At 45.0% G+C, this 21,070-nt stretch overlaps 2 protein-coding genes across 2 annotated transcripts in view; both read left to right on the top strand.

Annotated features, from left to right (window-relative positions):
• The window catches only part of LOC141058251 (3-galactosyl-N-acetylglucosaminide 4-alpha-L-fucosyltransferase FUT3-like), a 111,427-nt gene extending 107,491 nt beyond the window's left edge, over positions 1-3,936 (top strand). The window contains exon 2 of the mRNA XM_073554423.1: positions 1,421-3,936. Coding sequence (XP_073410524.1) covers positions 1,501-2,571 — 1,071 coding nt within the window. The 5' untranslated portion in view covers positions 1,421-1,500 and the 3' untranslated portion in view covers positions 2,572-3,936. The remainder of the gene's footprint in view (positions 1-1,420) is intronic.
• A 40-nt stretch (positions 3,937-3,976) lies between these two features.
• On the top strand, positions 3,977-20,830 carry LOC141058252 (3-galactosyl-N-acetylglucosaminide 4-alpha-L-fucosyltransferase FUT3-like). Its single transcript, XM_073554424.1, has 2 exons — positions 3,977-4,045; positions 17,051-20,830. Exon 2 carries the CDS (start codon positions 17,143-17,145, stop codon positions 18,199-18,201), a length of 1,059 nt encoding a protein of 352 aa, XP_073410525.1. The 5' UTR covers positions 3,977-4,045; positions 17,051-17,142; the 3' UTR covers positions 18,202-20,830.
• The last annotated feature ends 240 nt before the right edge of the window (positions 20,831-21,070 follow it).

Genomic DNA, 21,070 nt, shown 5'->3' with positions numbered 1-21,070 from the left:
TATATGGTCACTGCATGGCGGAAATATCAGTCTTGGTCTTGGGATAGAGATTTAATTTCAGTAGCAAACGGGTCATTTGCTGAGGTTTCCCTATACCGATTATTAGGGCACACCACCATAGTTGTAATCAGGATTACCAGTTAGGGGCCAACTCAGATGTTTTGCCCCACCTGAGCTGAACCCCTAGCTATGTCTCTGCTATAGACCTACAGTAACCTGCAGCTTACAAGCAAAAGTGACTCAGGTAGCACAATACAGTTACATCACGATGCCACCTGCACCAGGACATTGAAATCTTGTAGGCCATAGGCTTACAGTAGCTTGTGGCCTATAAGAGAGAGTGCTAGGGCAGGGAGCCTATTGATCAAAATCTATTGGTGTCATGTTATCACTCACCGAGGCTCCTAGCCAGAAATCTGGCACCAGAGCCCCAGATGTTTGACTCTAGCAGTGCCCATGGGGGCAGATATACTAATCCTATGTAATAGTCCATGGTCTTAAAATGCACCAAATTTGTCACGGGGGTTCATGAAGTTTGATAAATTTGATTCTTTAGATTTTTTGCCTCCTAATATTATGAGTATGTTTCAAAACAAGCATCTGAATTTAGCTTTTGCAGACAATGTGGTACACTACTCTTTGTTGTTGAACACAAAGTGACAAGTTTTTATTGCAGTTTGTGGGTGCCACAGGTTTCATGTCTTTTTTAAAATTTGCTAGTTTGACTGATGTTTTTGTAGTAGTGCGCCATGTTGTCTGCGAAGGCTAAAGGTAACCGTTTATCTCATTTATGCTGCTTGAACCACAGGCAACATGAATCAGACACTAAACTAATAGCAAAGCCACAAAGCTGTTTCATATGAATCAGACACTAGTCGCCTTATTGCAGCTGTGTATCACGACTCTGTTACCGGGAGTCCAGGGACCAGGGGCTACTTCTCTGTCCCTAACGTTAGTGGCACCCTATCTCACCCTGTTACCTGGATTACTTCTGATGGTGAAGATGCCAGGGACATATACCTTGCCATAGCTCATGAATCCGCCCTCAGTCTTTACCCTTTCCTCACTCAGGGAAGAGGGGAGTAGTAGTGAACCATAATGCACCAATCAGACTAACAAGGTAATACGTACATGGGTAATGAAAAATATCAAACATACAAATATACTGACACATATAACAGAGGAATACATAAGGGAGTGGAGGATGAAGTTAAACCAAAGTAGGAGAAGAATACAGGTGATTCGGACTGTGTGAATCTAATGACAGGTTTTCTTTATATTTGAAACACAAATTCAAGTCAGATAATAAAAAGCCAGGCACCTTGTTATTGTGAGAAGTTAAATGCTCTACATACAATAAGCCAGTATTGTGGTTCATTTGGTAATTAATTATTTTTTGTTCTTATTGTTCTTTTCATAGCTGCAAAAACTGTAGACCACACCTTTCAGTACAAGGGGATTGTAAAAAAAAAATCTTCTTGAAGTTACAAAGAAGAAAATATGACCTGCCAAATGTTACCCAAAGGTCTGCTATTGAAATTGAGCAGACTTTTCCTTTTTTTCATGCTACAAGTCTGCATCTTTTTAATCCTTTTCATAATGTTCTATAAAAAAGAAACTCCTGGCTTAAGTACTAATTTACAAAACTATGTGACTACAGTTGGCTCCAGTGAACCAATTCTCATTATATTGCTTTGGACCTATCCCTATAATTACACATTTCCTCTTAATAGATGCCCAAAACAGTTTGATGGATCTGGCTGCTTCTATACTGTAAACCGTAAATTTTACTCATCAGCAAATGCTGTTGTAATCCACCACAGAAATGTGCGCCATTCTAAAGAACAACTACCTCAAGCACCAAGACCACCTAACCAATACTGGATATGGTTTAGCAATGAACCTCCAAGTCATTGTCCGAACCTTTCATTTATGGACAATCTTATAAACCTTACAATGTCCTACAGGACAGACTCTGACATTTTCACTCCATTTGGTTGGATAGAAAAGCACTACGGGACAGTAAATTTTACTATCCCCAAGAAGACAAAGCTGGTGGCCTGGGCAGTAAGCAATTGGAAACGACAATCAAAAAGAGTACAATATTACGAACAGCTAAAGAACTATTTACATGTAGATATATATGGAAGAAAACATCTTTACCTTACAAAAAAAGAGCAAATAGAAACACTCTCAACTTACAAATTCTACCTTGCTTTTGAGAATTCCATCCATGAAGACTATATATCAGAAAAATTCTGGTACAATGCACTTTCTTCAGGATGTGTTCCTGTTGTGTTGGGTCCACCACGAGCAAATTATGAACGGTTCATCCCAGGAGATGCCTTCATTCATGTTGATGACTTTTCAACCCCCGAGGAATTGGCTTCTTATCTTCTAAGGCTAGACAAAGATGAAGAGAAGTACAAGCAATATTTTAACTGGAGAAATGTATATAAACTGCGCAAAAAGGAAATATCTTGGGTAGTGCCCTACTGTAAAATTTGTAAGGTCCTAAAAGAGGCTCCATCTTATAGAACCATACCAAGTATTGAAGCATGGTTCAAGTAATAGTGATGTAAAAGACAGACGTATAGAATGATCTTTACCCCTCACAAACACGGAAGGCTTTATGTCCCACTCTCAGGGCTCAATCGACAGATAGTGATCAAATCCAGAAGTTAAACTTGCCACCTACTCACAAGCCTCCTTTCATAGATTCTTTTATCTTAGCATGTAGTTATATGTCAGGAGTATTCACCAACCTATAGCTCTAACATCTCTGTAGGCCACCATGCACCCAACATATGCTGAAAAAGTATCCTTCTGAGATAAAGCCAACTTATATGCATGGGTGTATTTTTTATTACAAGGTATAGAAAAGCGTAGTTTAAAAGAAAACACACTTTCATTACTTCATTTACTACAGCCCTATAATATCATTCTAACATATACACTAGTTTTCATCTAATGATTTATTTTTTAATATTTAATTAGGGATGAGGGAATTTAGGCAATTCATTCAAAATGAAGATGCACATTGCACAAATTCATCAGGTTCAGCAAATTCTTAAAATATAAATTTGATTAAAATTGAATGATATAGTTCATGTCTACATTTAACGTTCCATTTAAATTTATCTCATAATTGTGATCAGGAAAATTAGCTACCATATAAACTTTGAATTATCTAAACATTTTCAAATTGTTGGGAACCTCTCTGCTTTTGTTTTATTGTTAATGCATTCGTTTTGATGGCTTGTTATTTACCGTTTGTGCCGTTTTCCCATTTGTACATGAAAGCGACATGTCAGATCTGAGCATAATTCACACACCACAGGTTTAGGCTGTGTTATACAGCTGACACCCACCTGTAATCTCCAGAATCAAATCTATCACTGATCGAGGCAATTTAAATGGAATCTGTCAGTAGGGTCAACCAATCTAAAGGCATCAGTATGGGCATGCAAGTCAAAGAAAGGTGTATAAAATGATACCTTGATATCTGTGACCTGATGTCTTATTCAGAGAAATCCAAGTTTTTCTTAACATGTAAATTAGCTGCTAAGATCAATGGGCGGGACATTGATCTTAAGAGAAACTGCCACCAGAGCTTATTTTATATGAAAGGGGCAATTTCAATCGTGAGACATGTAGATCAGGAGCGCAGACTGACAGTAAACAACCAATGTCTTTAAGATGTATAAAAAGAGATAGAATCCAGTGATCCCAACATATTTTTTTTCACAGCAGTCTGGTTTTTAATTATGTTAATTGGTTTAACCATTTTTACTTTGCTTTATATGTTCCTTGTTCCTTCAACCTCTTATATTCTATGAGTAAGGGTGTCTGTGCACACCAGAAACGCGTCAGGCTTCGGGGTCTTTTTAAACTTTTTTTTAAACTGCACCAATAAAGAATAGTTTTATTACCAGATTGGATTGTGCTGATGGAATCTTTTTTTTCTTCTGAACATGGCTGTTATCACCAGCGGATACTGCACCCTCTTACTGAACTCCTGCTTAGAACCAAGGTCTTCAACGAGGTGAGCTTCACCCACCCTCCCCCCCTTCCCTCCTTGCTAAGATCAATGGGTGGAACATAAATCTTATTGAGAATCTGCCTCCAGAGCTTATTTTATATGAAAGGGGCAATTTCAAATGTGAGACATGTAGATCAGGAGCGCAGACTGTCAGTAATCAACCAGTGATTTTAAGATGTATAAAAAGAGAGATAAAACATGGATTTTTGTGAGTACTCACCGTAAAATCCTTTTCTCCGAGACGCTCATTGGGGGACATAGGTACTGTGGGTGTATGATACCGCCATCTGGAGGCTGACACTAGGCAACAACACAAGGTTAGCTCCTCCCCCACCATATACACCCTCGCCCTGATTGCGAGCGGAAGCCAGTTTAGTGCAAAAGCAGTAGGAGAACAATAACAATCAGCCTTAATGCCGAAAACAATATGTCTGGCAAAGAAAAAACCACCCTGATATTCACAAAAGAAATACACATTAATTAAATAAACTAGAGCCAACTTGGCTAACAGGGTGGGTGCTGTGTCCCCCAATGAGCGTCTCGGAGAAAAGGATTTTACAGTGAGTACTCACAAAAATCCATGTTTCTCCTGCATCTCAATGGGTGACACAGGTACTGTGGGACGTCCTAAAGCCGTCCCTGGGTGGGAGATTGACTCACCGATCCAAGCTGCATGCACCTCTTTGTTCAAAGGTGCGCCACTGCTGCTTGGAGAATCCTTCTACCCAGGCTCGCATCGGCCGAAGCCTGAGTATGGATACTGTAATGTTTAGTAAATGTGTGCAGGCTGGACCAGGTCGCCGCCTTGCATACCTATTCCGCCGAGGCCTGATGCCGAAGCGCCCAAGAGGTGCCCATTGCCCGAGTAGAGTGCGCTTTGATCACTAATGGAACTGGCGCACCTCTGATGCGATAGGCCTCCAGAATAATTAAACGGATCCATCTGGCTATGGTCGCTTTTGAGGCCACGAGTCCCCTCCTGCGCCCCTCAGGGAGCACGAATAGTGTATCCGTCTGGCGAAAAGGTGCCGTACGCGACACGTACCTCCTGAGTGCTCTCACCAGGTCTAAGGTGTGAAGAGCTTTCTCCACGCGATGCACCGGTGCCGGACAGAACGAAGGCAAGACAATATCCTCATTGATGTGAAAAGAGGACACCACCTTCGGAAGAAAGGGGGGAGTTGGTCTAAGCACCACCTTATCCTTGTGGAAAGTGAGAAAAGGTGCTCGGCAAGACAGAGCCGCCAACTCCGAGACTCGCCTAACGGAGGTAATGGCTACCAAGAATACCACCTTCCAAGAGAGGAACGATAAGGAAATATCCTGTAGCGGCTCAAAAGGCGCTCCCTGCAGAACACTCAGGACCAGGTTAAGGTCCCAGGTGCCCATCGGCGCCTTATAGGGAGGTACTAGATGAGAGACTCCCTGGAAGAAAGTCTTTACCTGCATATTAGTAGCAATCTTTCGCTGGAAAAGGACGGACAATGCCGATATCTGTCTCCTAAGGGAGCTCGGGGCCAGCCCCGAGTCTAGGCCTGATTGAAGAAAGGCCAAGATGTTGGGAATAGAGAATGTCAGGGGTGAACGACCCCACCCTCGACACCAAGTGAAGAAAACTTTCCAGGTGTGGTGGTAAATTCTCGCCGATGTCAGTTTCCTGGCGCTAACCATTGTAGCGACCACCTTATGCTCAAAACCTGCTTGAGTTAGAATCCAAGATTCAACGGCCATGCTGTGAAACACAGGGCCCCTGAGTTCGGGTGGAAGATCGGTCCCTGGTGCAGTAGATCTGGTCCCTCTGGCAGTCGCCATGGGACGTCGGTGAGCAGCCGCACAAGATCTGCGTACCACACCCGTCGGGGCCAGTCTGGTGCCAGCAGAATTGCTGGGACCCCCTCTGCTTTGATCTTCCTGACGACCCTTGGAAGCAATGGCAATGGGGGAAACAGGTATGGAAGGCGAAACTGGTTCCATGGTAGGACCAACGCATCCACCCCGAACGCTCGTGGGTCTCGTGACCGAGCGACGAACACAGGCACCTCGGCGCTCATTCTGGATGCCATCAGATCCACATCCGGTGTTCCCCACCATTGGCAAATTTGCTGGAAGACCTCGGGATGCAGGGCCCATTCCCCAGTCACGACCTCTTGTCGGCTGAGGAAGTCCGCTGCCCAATTTTCAATGCCTGGGATGTACACTGCCGAATTTACCGACTGGTTCTTCTCGGCCCAATGAAGCACATGTGCTATCTCGTGCATGGTTGCCCTGCTGCGCGTGCCCCCTTGATGATTTACATAAGCCACCGCCGTGGCGTTGTCTGACTGTATCCGAATGGGCCGTCCTGCTAGGAGGTGCTGGAAATGCTGCAGCACCTGCCAGATCGCTCGTATTTCCAACAAGTTGACCGGGAGACGAGCTTCCTTTTGCGACCACTGGCCCTGGGCCGTGTGGAGGCGAAAAACTGCTCCCCAGCCGAGGAGACTGGCGTCGGACGTGACCACTAGCCAGTGGTCTGGGGGAAACGGTTACCCCTGAAGAAGTGAGGATCTGGTCGTCCACCACTCTAGTGATTGCCTGACCTGAGAGGATAGCCAGCACCGCTGATCGAGAGTGAACGGGTTCTTGTCCCATGCTGACAAGAGAGCGTGCTATAGGGGTCAAAGATGAAATTGAGCAAGCGGAATTGCTTCCATTGCTGCCACCATCTTCCCTAGTATCCTCATCCCAAACCGAATGGTGTGAGGGACCGGCTGCTGGAGCTTCTGGACTCCTTGTCAGAGCGCTAGGGCTTTGTTTTGAGGGAGAATTACCAACCCTTGGGAGGTATTGAAGACCATTCCTAGAAAAGCAATCCTCCGAGCTGGGACCAGAGATGATTTCTTCCTGTTGACCAACCAACCTAAGCGGGAGAGTGTATCCGGTGTAATGCTGACATTCTCCTTGCACGCCCAAAAAGAGGGACCCTTCACCAAGAGGTCGTCTAAGTATGGCAAGACAACTATGCCCCGTGAGTGTAAGATGGCCATCACGACTGCCATTACCTTTGTGAACACTCTGGGTGCGGTGGCTATCCCGAATGGGAGTGCTGCGAATTGAAAGTGTCGACCATTGATGGCGAACCGAAGAAACTTTTGATGTGGAGGAAAAATGGGAACGTGCAGGTAGGCATCCTGGATGTTGATCGAGGCTAAGTACTCTCCCTGCTCAATGGCTGATATAACAGAACGGAGAGATTCCATCCTGAAATGCTTGACTCTGATGAACCTGTTTAGGAGCTTCAGGTCCAAAACCGGTCTGACTGTCCCGTCCTTTTTGGGGACCGTGAACAGATTGGAATAAAAACCCTGAGCTTTTTCTTGCTCTGGTACGGGAACAATGACTCCGTTGTTTTGGAGTGAATTGATGGCCCCTAGCAGTGCTTTTGCCCGGGGCTCCACCTTGGGAAGTCGGGAGAGAAAAAAACGTGTTGGAGGGTACCTGATGAACTCTATTTTGTACCCTGAAGTCACCAGTTCTACCACCCATAAGTTGTGTGCTACCTCAGCCCAGATGTGGTGAAAAAGGAGCAGGCGGTTACCCACCCTGCTGCTGTCGCTTACCAAGGGCTCCAAGTCATTTGGCTGAGGGTCTCTGGGCCCTGGCTCTTCTCGACCTGGGCTGGCGAGCGTGCATCTTTCCCACCGGAATGGGTCTATATGAGACCTGTCGCTCCCTATCCTGGTTGGAGCGAGGTGGGCCTGCCGAACTGGCTGCTGCCATCCATCCGGTGTTGCGGAAGGCTCGAAAACATGTCGGGACCTGGCGAAAAGGCTGTTTCGCCTTTTGCTGTGGGAGGAAGCTGCTTTTCCCTCCTGTTGCATTGGAGATGAGCCAATCCAACTTCTCCCCGAACAGGCGGCCTCCCTGATAGGGCAAGGAAGTCAAGGACTTCTTGGAAATTGAATCGGCTCACCAAGTTCTCCACCAGAGGGCTCTCCTAATGGCTACCGTGTTAGCGGCTGCAAATGCCGCACAATTAGTCGCATCCAAAGAAGCATTAATTAAGTAGTCTCCAGCCATAGCAATCTGACTTGCGACCTCAGACACCTCCGCAGGTAGGCCTCTATCCTGCAAGGTGTTATTCAAAGACTCTGACCATGACATCATGGCCTTGGCTACCCACGTCACCGAGAACGAAGGGGCGAGTGCCGAACCTGATGCCTCAAAAACTGATCGCGCCAAGCCCTCTATGAGCCGATCCGTGGGGTTCTTAATGGATGAGCCGCTAGGCACCGACAACAAGGACTTCGAGACCAGGCGTGACACTGGCGGGTCCACCACTGGGGATTCCGCCCATTTCTTACAGAGTTCTGGGGCAAATGGGTAACTTGCCTCTATAGACTTCTGGTCAGAGAAGCGCTTGTCTGGGCGTTCTCTGTGGTGCTGCACTATATCCTCAAATTCTGGGTGAGTGCCAAATACTCTATGCGGGTGCTTGGCCCGCTTAAAGGCTACCTTATGGCTCGCGGCCAAGGTAGCACCATCTTCAGTCCCCAGGGTTTGATTGACAGCTTCAATGAGGCTGTCCACTGTCTCCCGGCATCCCGGGGTATCTAGATCAAGTGGCTCATCTGAGTCACGATCTAAACTCTGCCTGCTCCCGCTCGCTGGTGAAGGGGAACGTGATGCTGAACTCCCCGATGCCGAGGCACTGGATAGGCCGGGAGACCTTGTACGGGTTTGTTTCCTTCGCCTCTGTCTGGCATGGGAACGGCCCCTGCAGGCCAAAGGTTCCTGTGAGATGAAAGACCCTTCCCAGATAAGCGAGCCACTATCCTTGCCTCCCTTTGGGGTGTGAAGGGACTCGTTCGCCTTTGTAAGCGAGGCCATAGACTGGGAAAATGATAGTGCCCATTCCGGAGGATTCGGCTCTCTGGATTTAGTCGCCGAGGGGGGCTCCTGGGCGCGCTCAGAGTCGCAGGCCTCGCACACTTTGGCGCTCTGCGCTCGTGGAAACGGGGCCTTACAAGAAGTGCAATGTGAAAAATGAGGATGAATGAACTCATGGAGATCAACATCGAACACTGCGGAGACACCATCACATGTTTCTCAACGCAGTGATTCTAGAGCAATGGCCCCATCCCTTTTGGGAAATATGCAAAAACATGCAAAACACAAGCTGCGGAGACACCATCACATGTTTCTCAACGCAAGCAATGACTAGCCAGGTCTTTCCCCGGGAAGGAACAACCACGGGAAGAGCAGTCTCCAATGAAGGAAACCACCTATGCCAAAACATGGTATCCATCCACAGACAGCTGCTTCGGGGTATTGCCCCTCATCAGTGTGGAGTAGGAAAGGATACCATGTTTTGTTTTTTGCTCTTATATTTCATTAATTCTTTTTATTTATTTTTACTTATCTTTTCTGTCTGGTGCAATCCCCAATAGGAATGTGCTCCACTATTGCCAATACCATCCAGTGTACATCTAGCCACATGTATGCAATCCTTGAACAGCCAGTCAAGGGTGCACACTGCTGTATGAGATGTGAGCACGTTGTGTATTTGGAAGCCCAGATACTGCATCTAAATGTGCAGCTGGCTACACTGAGATCCATAGACAAAATGGAATGGAGTCTTCTGCCCACTGAGCAGACGCACAATGGGATAGATGAGGGGGGATGCTAGGTTGGAGCTGCAGGACAGTGAAGCAGCAAGCTGGATGACAGTTAGAATGCGGGGTAGAGGGAAGAGCGCCAGGGAGGTTAGTCCTGATCTGGCACACCCCAATAAGTTTGCTAAGTTGGCAGATGAGGGGAGTGTTAGTGCAGGAGTAGCACTGCTGCAGCAAGGCATGTCCTCTGAAAGTCGGAGGAGTGTCTGCTCCAGTAAGGGGGGAAATAGGAGAGCAGGGCAGGCCAGACAGGTTCTGGTAGTGGGAGACTCAATTATTAGGGGAACAGATAGGGCAATCTGTCACAAAGATAGGGATCGTCGAACGGTGTGCTGCCTACCTGGCGCTCGAGTCCGACACATCGCTGATTGGGTTGACAGATTACTGGGAGGGGCTGGTGAGGACCCAGTGGTCATGGTGCACATTGGCACAAATGACAAAGTTATAGTTAGGTGGAAGGTCCTTAAAGATGATTTCAGGGAATTAGGCTGCAAGCTTAAAGCAAGGACCTCCAAGGTGGTATTTTCTGAAATACTGCCTGTACCACGTGCCACGTCAGAGAGGCAATGGGAGATTAGGGAGGTTAATAAGTGGTTCAAGAATTGTTTAAGGAAGGAGGGGTTTGGGTTCCTGGAGAAATGGGCCGACTTCTCAGTTGGCTACAGGTTCTACGCTAGGGTTGGGCTGCACCTCAATGGGGAGGGTGCAGCTGTGCTGGGGGAGAAAATGGCTAGAAAGTTGGAGGAGTGTTTAATCTAGGTACTGGGGGGGTGGGTATTCATTTTATAGGAGGGGAAGACAGTGCAGATAGAGACCTGGGCACAAATAATGAAATTGGGTGTGGGGGTAGCATGGGAGGGTGGGGTTAGAACAGTTAATAAGAATTGGAATTAATTTTGTTGGAGCATAATTATGACATGGTGGGGATATGTGAGACATGGCTGGACGAGAGCCATGACTGGGTGGTTAATTTACAGGGCTATAGTCTGTTCAGAAATGACCGTACAAATAAGCGAGGGGGAGGCGTGTGTTTATATGTAAAATCATCCTTAAAATCCATCCTGCGTGATAATATATATGAATCTAATGAAAATGTAGCGTCTCTGTGGGTGGAGATAAGGGGAGGGGGAAAAATAGTAAATTACTGATAGGGGTTTGTTATAAGTCTCCAAAAATAATGGAAGCAACAGACAATATCCTCGTCAAGCAAATAGATGAAGCAGCGACTCAAGGAGAAGTCATTATTATGGGGGACTTCAACTACCCTGAAATACATTGGGGAACAGAAACCTGCAGTTCCAGCAAAGGTAATAGGTTTCTGACAACTATGAGAGACAATTACCTTTCACAACTGGTTCAGGACCCAACAAGAGGGGGGGCACTGTCAGACCTAATATTAACCAACAGGCCAGACCGCATATCAAATATAAGGGTTGAGGGTCACTTGGGTAATAGTGATCACAAAATAATAAGCTTTCATGTGTCCTTTAATAAGATGTGTAGTAAAGGGGTAACTAGGACACTACACTTCAGGAAGGCAAATTTCCAACGGATGAGAGATGATCTTGGTGCAATTAACTGGGGCGATATCCTGAGATATAAAAATACACAAAGAAAATGGGAGACGTTTATTAGCATCCTGAATAGGATGTGTGCACAATATATACCATATGGGAATAAACATACTAGAAATAGGAGGAAACCACTATGGTTAAATAGAGCTGTAAGGGGCGCAATAAGTGTCAAAAAGAAAACATTTAGAGAAATAAAGCAAGTAGGTAGTGATGAGGCATTAAAGGGAATCTGTCACCCTTTTTTTTTGACTATCAGCTGCGGGCATTGACTTCAAGGGCTTAGCTACAGCATTCTGTAATGCTGTAGATAAGCCCCTGATGTAACCTGAAAGATAAGAAAAACATGCTAGATTATACTCACCGGAGGGGGCGGTCTGGTCCGATGGGTGTCGCAGTCCAGTCCGACGCCTCCCATCTTCATACGATGCCGTCCTCTTCTTTCCTTCCTGTAGTGGCTCCGGCGCAGGTGCACTGCTCTGCCCTGTTGAGGGCAGAGCAGAGTCCTGCAGTGCGCAGGCGCTGGGAGAGGTCAACAGGGCAGAGCAGTGCACCTGCACCGGAGACATTACAGGAAGGGAAGAAGAGGACGGCATCGTATGAAGATGGGAGGCGCCGTAATGGACCATGACACCCATGGGACCGGACCGCCCCCTCCGGTGAGTATAATCTGACGTTTTTCTTATTTTTCAGGTTACATTGGGGGCTTATCTGCAGTATTACAGAATGCTGTAGATAAGCCCCTGATGTCAATGCCGGCAGCTGATAGTCTTAAAAAAGAGTGACAGATTCCCTTTAAATAAATACAGAAGTTTAAATAAATTCTGTAAAATGCAAATCAAGGCAGCAAAGATTGAGACAGAAAGACTCATTGACAGAGAAAATAAAAATAATCCCAAAATATTCTTTAGCTTCATAAATAATAAGAAACTAAAAAAAATGATAGTGTTGGTCCCCTTAAAAATAGACTGGGTGAAATGCTGGATGAGGATGAGGAAAAAGCCAATATGCTAAATGACTTTTTCAACAGTATTTACACAGGAAAATCGCATGACGGATAACATGATCAGTGATAACAAAAATCCTCCATTAAATGTCACCTGCTTAAACCAGCAGGAAGTACGGCGGCGTCTAAAAATCGATAAAATTGACAAATCCCCAGGCCCAGATGGGATACACCATCGAGTACTGCAGGAATTAAGTACAGTCATAGATAGACCATCATTTTTAATCTTTAAAGATTCCATAATAACAGGGTCTGTACCACAGGACTGGCGTATAGCAAATGTAGTGCCAATATTCAAAAAGGGGACAAAAACTGAACTTGGAAATTATAGGCAAGTGGGTAAAATCCTGGTGGGTTTTCTAAGAGATACTATACTGGAGTATCTGAAGAAGAACAACCTCATGACACAATATCAACATGGGTTTACGAGGGACCATTCCTGTCAGACAAATCTGTTAAGCTTTTATGAAGAGGTAAGTTCCGGACTGGACCAAGGGAGGGCAGTGGGCGTGGTGTATATGGACTTTTCAAAAGCTTTTGATAAGGTGCCACACAAAAGGTTGATACATAAAATGAGAACAATGGGATAGGGGGAAATATGTGTTAGGCTAAGTGCACACGTACCGGAACTCTCACGGAAATTACCGCGAGAATTCCAGAATTCCAGTCCGCGGGAAAATTGCATTTTAAATTCCCGCGATTTTCCCACGGAAAAACTAGCATTTTGCAAGCGTATTTAGCTTGCAAAATGCTAGCGTTCTCCAAGCGATCTGTAGCATCGCTGGGAGAACTGATTGACAGATTGGTCACACTCGTCAAACATAGTGTTTGACAAGTGTGACCAACTTTTTACTACTGAGGCCGCCTATGCGGCATCAGTAGTAAAAGATAAAATGTAAAAAAAAATAAAAAATAGTGTTATTCTTACCCTCCGACGTCTCGCGCATCCGTTCCCAGTAATCCTTTGCGAAAATGCCCGCGATGACGTCAGTTCTCGCGGGATCGCGACGTCTCGCGGTAATTCGCGATGACGTCGCGCGAATGACTGCGAGACTTCGCGATCCCGCGAGAACGGACGCCATCGCGGGCATTTTCGCAAAGGACTACTGGGAACGGGAGCGTGGAGAGAAGCGGGAAGGCTGCGCGGGACGTCGGAGGGTGAGAATAACAATATTTTTTATTTTTAAATTCTATTTTTTACAGGGATATGGTACCCAAAGCCTGGAGGACAGTCTCCTCTCCTCCGGACCGTGGGTACCATCCGCAATTGTTCTGCTTACTTTCCGCATGGTGTGCACTGCCACATGCGGGAAGTAAGCGGAACAATGCATTCCTATGGGTGCGGGATCGCCGCGATTCCGCGAAATTAATGAGCATGCTGCGGTTTTTACCGCAAAGCGATTCCGCCGCGGTAAAAACCGCAGCATTAGCACAGCATTGCGGAATCCCATAGGAATGCATGGGATGCTTATTTTTCGCGTTTTCGCGGCAAAATCGCGTGGTTAAAACAGCCGCGGAAACGCGAAAAAAACGGCACGTGTGAACGCAGCCTTAGTGGGTTAAGAGCTGGCTCAGGGATAGGAAACAACGGGTGGTTATTAATGGAGCACACTCGGACTGGGTCACGGTTAGCAGTGGGGTACCGCATGGGTCAGTATTGGGTCCGCTTCTTTTTAACATATTTATTAATGACCTTGTAGGGGGCATAGAGAGTAGAATTTCAATATTTGCAGATGACACTAAACTCTGCAGGGTAATCAATACAGAGGAGGACAATTTTATATTACAGGAGGATTTATGTAAAATAGAAGCTTGGGCTGATAAATGGCAAATGAGCTTTAATGGGGATAAATGTAAGGTCATGCACTTGGGTAGAACAAACAAAATGTATATTTATGTGCTCAATTGTAAAACACTGGGCAAAACTGTCACTGAAAAAGACCTGGGTGTATGTGTAGGGTCGCGAGCCGGGCCGGGGGGTGGTCCCTCTGTATACCACGCAGTGACGTACAGACAAAAAACGGAGGCAGATTTCAGGTGCAACAGGTCCAAGTTTATTTTCCGCCGTCCGACTGACGGCCCTCACGATACACCGCAATTCTCTTCACGGTCCTCCGTGTCCAGGCCCCGTTACACACTCACACACCGCACTTTTCCACCAGGGACGTAATTACACGTACCGTCCCTTTTTCACTTAGTGACGATCCTGTCAGCGCAGTCACTGTGGCCGCCTTAGGCCCGTTCACCATCAGCACTTTTACTGGTCAGTTATCGCCTTCAATACAGTATGCTTTTCTCCGGGGCCTCGTCTGTACTGCGGTACTCCCTGTCAGGACCACCCCCCCTGACTTCCTCTCTCCTCAGTCCCCTAGTTTCGCTCTCCTCACAGCACACAAACTGTTACAGACTCCTTGTCTCTTGAGCACCTCCCGGGGACTGGAACTTTCTGGAACCCTCCTGTCAAATTTATAACTTTCCCGGTTTCCTGTAACTCCGCCCCCCCATGACCAACGGTTTCTAAAGCCCTAAGCTGCTGTTAAGTCCTGAACTTACACTCCTCCCTGCCATCTAGTGGTCAACCCAAGGTACAGCACGTCATCTTCACTTTCCCAGCTGTTCCCCCACTATCATAACTGCTATCTGCCTAAACTGTGCAAACCCTCCTTTCTTCTTACTAATAAGTCCATCCGTCAGGTCACCTTCCCTACATATGGGTGGACGACAAACTCACATTTAGTGGCCAGTGTCAGGCAGCTGCTGCAAAGGCAAATAAAATAATTGGATGAATTAAGAGGTATAGATGCTCATTAGGAGAGCATAATTTTACCTCTATATAAGTCACTAGTGCGACCACACTTAGAATACTGCGTACAGTTCTGGTCTCCGGTGTATAAGAAAGACAAAGCTGAACTGGAGCGGGTGCAGAGAAGAGCGACCAAGGTTATTAGGGAACCAGGGGGTCTGCAATACCAAGACAGGTTATTACACTTGGGGTTATTTAGTTTGGAAAAACGAAGGCTTAGACCTTTCTAATGATCTTTTTACTCTTAGACCTCTGACGGGGACAAGGGGGCATCCTCTATGTTTGGAGGAAAGAAGGTTTAAGCATAATCACAGACACAGATTCTTTACTGTAAGAGCAATGAGACTATAGAACTCTCTGCCATATGATGTTGTAATGAGTGATTCCCTACTAAAATTTAAGAAGGGACTGGTTGCTTTTCTTGAAAAGTATAATATTACAGGGTATATACACTAGTTTCCTTAATATTGCGTTGATCCAGGGAGCTACTGTGATTGCCGTATGTGGAGACGAGAAGGAATTTTTTTTACCAATGTGAAGCTACTGTTTGCCACATGGGTTTTTTTTTGCCTCCTTTGGATCAACATGTTAGGGCAGGTTAGGATAGGATATGGGTTGAACTAGATGGACTTAAAGTCTTCCCTTCAACCTTAATATCCATATTGCAAGGGATGGAAGGCCTCTCATATGATGAGAGGTTGGAAAAGTTGGGCTTGTTTAGGTAGAAAAGAAAGATGCATCAGAGGAGATTTCATTTACATGTATAAATATATGTGTGGTCAGTACAGAGGACTGGCAGATGACTTATTCCTTCCTAAGAAAGGACCAGGGTTTACTCATTTTGTGCACCATCATGCTCCTACAGACCTGACTGGCTTGTAGAAGCACGAAAATATGCAAAACGGATTTTGACTGAAATGTTACTTGCTACCATTTTTTGCCTCTAAAGTGCAGTTTGTCTTTGAACACAAAGTGATACATTTTTATCGCAGTTTGGTGGGTGCCACAGGTTTCATGTCTTTTTAAAATTTGCTAATTTGACTAATATTTTTGTAGTGGTGCATGTTGTCTGCAAAGGCTAAAGGTAACTGGTCATCTCGTTCATGCTGCTTGATCCACAGGCAACATGAATCAGACACTAGCTGTCTTATTGGTTCTGTGCATGTTTTATTCTTAAAGGCTGCAGGGTTTGAGAGAAGACATACCTTGCAAATCCAGCCAGGGAATAAGAGTCTGGTATGACTAGTCTGAAGCTAGTCCTTGGCATTTTCTCTCATCTGCCATCCCTTTTCGTGTAGACATACATAGGGAGAGATCTGTTGGTGGAGAGGAGTAGAGCGCAGCCACTGCCTTGGACTAGTCAGTGTTTTTCACACCGGTCTTGATGAGGAGGCGTGCTGGAGTCAGACACTCCTGATTCATGAAGACGGGCACCGCTCTATGAATCAGGAATGGTGGACGAGTGGCGTGCACCTGTCTACTCCTCACCACAAATCCTACTCCAGCTGGAGTAAGATTTGTTGCATATTGAAGACCAGGGATCTCCATATCCCAGTTCCACTCGAGATCTACCCACATTATGGCCATTTTGAATGCCAAAATTCTTGAAACTTTATCTCAACCTTGAGTTGTCCCCAAATTATGAATTGTCGAAACTTTTTATGCCAGAATACATTATGACTTGGGCCCATAGCCTCCGGCTATTTTTTCAAAGTATGTTTTCTCTTAAACTTCACAGCATTCCATGGAAAATCATTAACGGCTGCAATAGCGCAGTCAGTGTCTACATGTGATTCGGACTGTGTGAATCTAATGTCAGGTTTTCTTTACTTTTGAAGCAGAAATTCAAGTCAGATAATAAAAAGCCAGGCACCTTGTTATTGTGAGAAGTTAAATGTTCTACATACAATAAGCCAGTATTGTGGTTCATTTGGTAATTATTTTTTTTTTGTGTTTTGTTCTTTTCATTCATAGCTGCAAAAACTGTAGAGCACACCTTTCAATACAAAGGGATTGTAAAAAAAAATACTTTCTGAAGTTACAAAGAAGAAAATTTGACCTGCCAAATGTTACCCAAAGGTCTGCTATTGAAATTGAGCAGACTTTTCCTCTTTTTCATGCTACAAGTCTGCATCTTATTTATCCTTTTCATGATGTTCTACAAAAAACAAACTCCTGGCTTAAGTACTAATTTACAAAACTATGTGACTACATTTGGCTCCAGTGAGCCAATTCTCATTATATTGCTTTGGACCTATCCCTATAATTACAGATTTCCTCTTAATAGATGCCCAAAACAGTTTGATGGATCTGGCTGCTTCTATACTGTAAACCGTAAAATGTATTCATCAGCAAATGCTGTTGTAATCCACCACCGAAATGTGAGCCATTCTAAAGAACAACTACCTCAAGCACCAAGACCACCTAATCAGTACTGGATATGGTTTAGCAATGAACCTCCAAGTCATTGTTCGAACCTTTCGTTTATGGACAATCTTATCAACCTTACAATGTCCTACAGGACAGACTCTGACATTTTTACTCCATTTGGTTGGATAGAAAAGCACTACGGGGCAGTAAATTTTACTATCCCCAAGAAGACAAAGTTAGTGGCCTGGGCAGTAAGTAATTGGAAACGGCAATCAAAAAGAGTACAATATTACGAACAGCTAAAGAACTATTTACATGTAGATATATATGGAAGAAAACATCTTTACCTTACAAAAAAAGAGCAAATAGAAACACTCTCAACTTACAAATTCTACCTTGCTTTTGAGAATTCCATCCATGAAGACTATATATCAGAAAAATTCTGGTACAATGTACTTTCTTCAGGATGTGTTCCTGTTGTTTTGGGTCCACCACGAGCAAATTATGAGCGGTTCATCCCAGGAGATGCCTTCATTCATGTCGATGACTTTTCAAGCCCAGAGGAATTGGCTTCTTATCTTCTAAGGCTAGACAAAGATGAAGAGAAGTACAAGCAATATTTTAACTGGAGAAATGTATATAAACCATGGAAAAAGGAAATATCTTGGGTAATGCCCTACTGTAAAATTTGTAAGGTTCTAAAAGAGGCTCCATCTTTTAGAACCATACCAAGTATTGAAGCATGGTTCAAGTAATAGTGATGTAAGAGACAGACATATAGAATTGTGGGGAGGGTGACTTGACGGACGGACTTGGCTGAGGGGAGAAGGGATAGTTTGTGCACTGTAGACGGATGTTTGTAATGACAGAAGGGAAACAGCTGGGGAAAATGGAATAGGAGTGCAATACCTAAGTTTGACAACAAGATGGCAGGGGGAGCGTAGTTCAGGACTTGACAGCAGCTTAGGGCTTTAGAAACCGCTTAGTCATGGGGGGCGGGGAGATAGGAACCCAGGAGGGAAATTCCCGAGGAAGGAGATAAATAGGACAGGACAGGGTTCCAGGTTAGGCTAGTCTCGGGAGGGGCTCAGGAGGAGAAGACTCAGTTCGGAGGACTGACAACGGTGGAGAGCTCAACCAGGGGACTGATAGGAAGAGACAGTCAGGGGGGTGGCCCCGACACGAAGAACTGCAGAACAGACGAGGCCCCGGGGGTACCGATTGGACGACGACCTCAGACTGGTGAAGCACTGGCGGTAGATAGGCCTAGGGCAGCCCCAGCGAAAAATCCACGAGGAACGTCACTACGACTGACGGAAGGTGAAGGTACCCGGGCCTGAATACGGAGAGCTGTAAAGTAAAGGAGCTGCGGTGTATGGCTACGGTCGTCAGGAGGACGGCCAATAAACCCGGACCTGTTGCAACCAAAATCCGCCTCCATCTTGTGTCTGTGTCGTCTCTGCGCGGTAAGCAGTGGACCACCCCCCAATCTGGGCCCCCACCACAGAATGATCTTTACTCCTCACAGATATAGAGGGCTTTATGTCCCACTCTCAGAGCTCAAACAGATAATAATCAAATCCAGAAGTTAAACTTGCCACTTACTCACAAGACTCCTTTCATAGATGTTTTTGGTTACGTTGTAGTTATATGTCAGGAGTATTCGCCAACCTATATCTCTGACAACTCCATTGGCCACCATGCACCCAACACATGCTGAAAAAGTATCCTTCTGAGATAAAGCCAACGGGTATGCATGAGCATACTTTTCATTACAAGGTATAGGAAAGCGTATTCTAAAAGAAAACCCACTGCCATTACCTCATTAATTAGAGCCCTATAAGAATAATCAAGCATATAGACTGGTTTTCATCAAACAATTTTTTTTTGTAATATTTAATTAGGGATGAGCGAATGTATGCAATTCATGCAAAGTGAAGATGCACATTGTTTACATTCATCAGGTTCAGCAAATTCCTAAAAATTCTGCACAAATTTGATTAAAATTTAATTAAATCGGTCATGTCTGCATTAAACATTCCATTTAAATTTATCTCATAATTGTGATCAGGAAAATTAACTGCCATATAAACTTTGAATTATCTAAATGTTTTCAAATTGTTAGGAACCTCTGCTTTTGTTTTATTGTAATGCATTTGTCTTGATGACTTGTAATTTACCGCCTGTGTTCTTTTCTTGAAATGGGTGAACCCGAACATCGGGCATGGACAACGAGCACAGACTTCACCAGGAAGTCCATGTTATTGCTAGGATTCTACAGCACGGCAAACACGGCTTCTGATCGGCGGTAAAATCATCACCGCCACTCAGACAGCCGTGATTTCCACGCTGTCAAACGACAGTGTGAGAGCGCAGCTGTGATTGGAGGTGTAAAGTTTACCTTCGGTCAATGGTGTCAGCTGATGGGACTACTGCTCCCATAAGCTGACGCCTGCTGCCATTAATAACAGAAAGAGCAGCCACGGCTGATGGGCGCATTCATCAGCCGGCGCCTGCGCTGAAAATTAACAGTTTTTTAAAAAATGGCTTAGTTTCCCCTGTATTTTTCATAATCAGCCAAGCAAATCTCACAGCTGCGAGCTGCAATTCTCAGTTGTCAGCTTCAGCAAGGCTGGCTATCAAGAATAGAGGGATCTCCATGCCGTATTTTTTAATTATGGCGCTGTTCCCAGCTCTTCCCACTTGCACTGTAGCGGTGTAAAGTGGGGTTCATATTTGTGGGGTTGATATCACCTTTGTATTGTCAGGTGACATCAAACCCACAGATTACTAATGGAGAGGTGTCAAATCAGACACCCATCAATTTCTAATAGTAATATAGTAAATATAGACACAACTAGAATAAAGTCTTTTGTGTGAAATAAAACAAAAAACGTTTACTTTTTTATTTAAAAATAACAAACACAGTTATACTCACCTGACCCCCCATTCCACTGAATCCCTCGTCTCCTGTAATAAAACAAAAATAAAAAACAACAATATCCCTCACCTGTCTGTCGATCTGTCCCACACCTTAATCAATGTCTGGTGGATAAACAGTTTTCAACCTTGACAGTGCCAAGATGCAACTGTCCAGGCTGAGAACCACTGGTGAATGAGCTCGTGCGAGCACAGCATCAATGACTAGAGGTGATGTCATCGAGGTTACTGCCGGTCACTGAGGTTGTGTTCCCAGCCAGGCTGAACTGCAGTGACCTCAGGGAGATCCCCGCTAGCATGTGAGAAAGTTTAACAGTGCAGCATTCAAAGAGCTCACTGCAGTTCACTTTGAGAAATTTAATTAAAAATCAGTAAATAAATTAAAAAACTGATATGGGTTTGCCTGTTTTTTTTTTTATAACCAGCCAGGCATAACTCATAACTGGGGGCTGCATCCCTCAGCTGTCAGCTTCAGCAAGGCTGGTTGTCAAGAATAGAGGGGTCCCTGAGCCGTTTTTTTAATTATTTAAATAAACAATTTAAAAAAAGACGTGGAGTTCCACTTACTTTTGACAACCAGCCAAGCTAAAGCAGACTGCTGAGGACTGGTATTCTCAGGCTGGTAAGGGTATAATGGAAAAAATTCATGGACTTAAGTGCGCTGCTGAACAAATATCGAATGCA

Source organism: Dendrobates tinctorius, unplaced genomic scaffold (assembly GCF_039654945.1).
Source record: "Dendrobates tinctorius isolate UK_male_01 unplaced genomic scaffold, ASM3965494v1 ptg000211l, whole genome shotgun sequence".
NCBI classification, from domain to species: Eukaryota; Metazoa; Chordata; class Amphibia; order Anura; family Dendrobatidae; genus Dendrobates; species Dendrobates tinctorius.
Note: the sequence above shows the minus strand (reverse complement) of the source record. Positions and strands in the feature narration are given on the sequence as shown.

Excerpts from the sequence above, each read along its gene's own strand:
- LOC141058252 (XM_073554424.1), top strand. The coding sequence starts at position 17,143 with ATGTTACCCAAAGGTCTGCTATTGAAATTGAGCAGACTTTTCCTCTTT.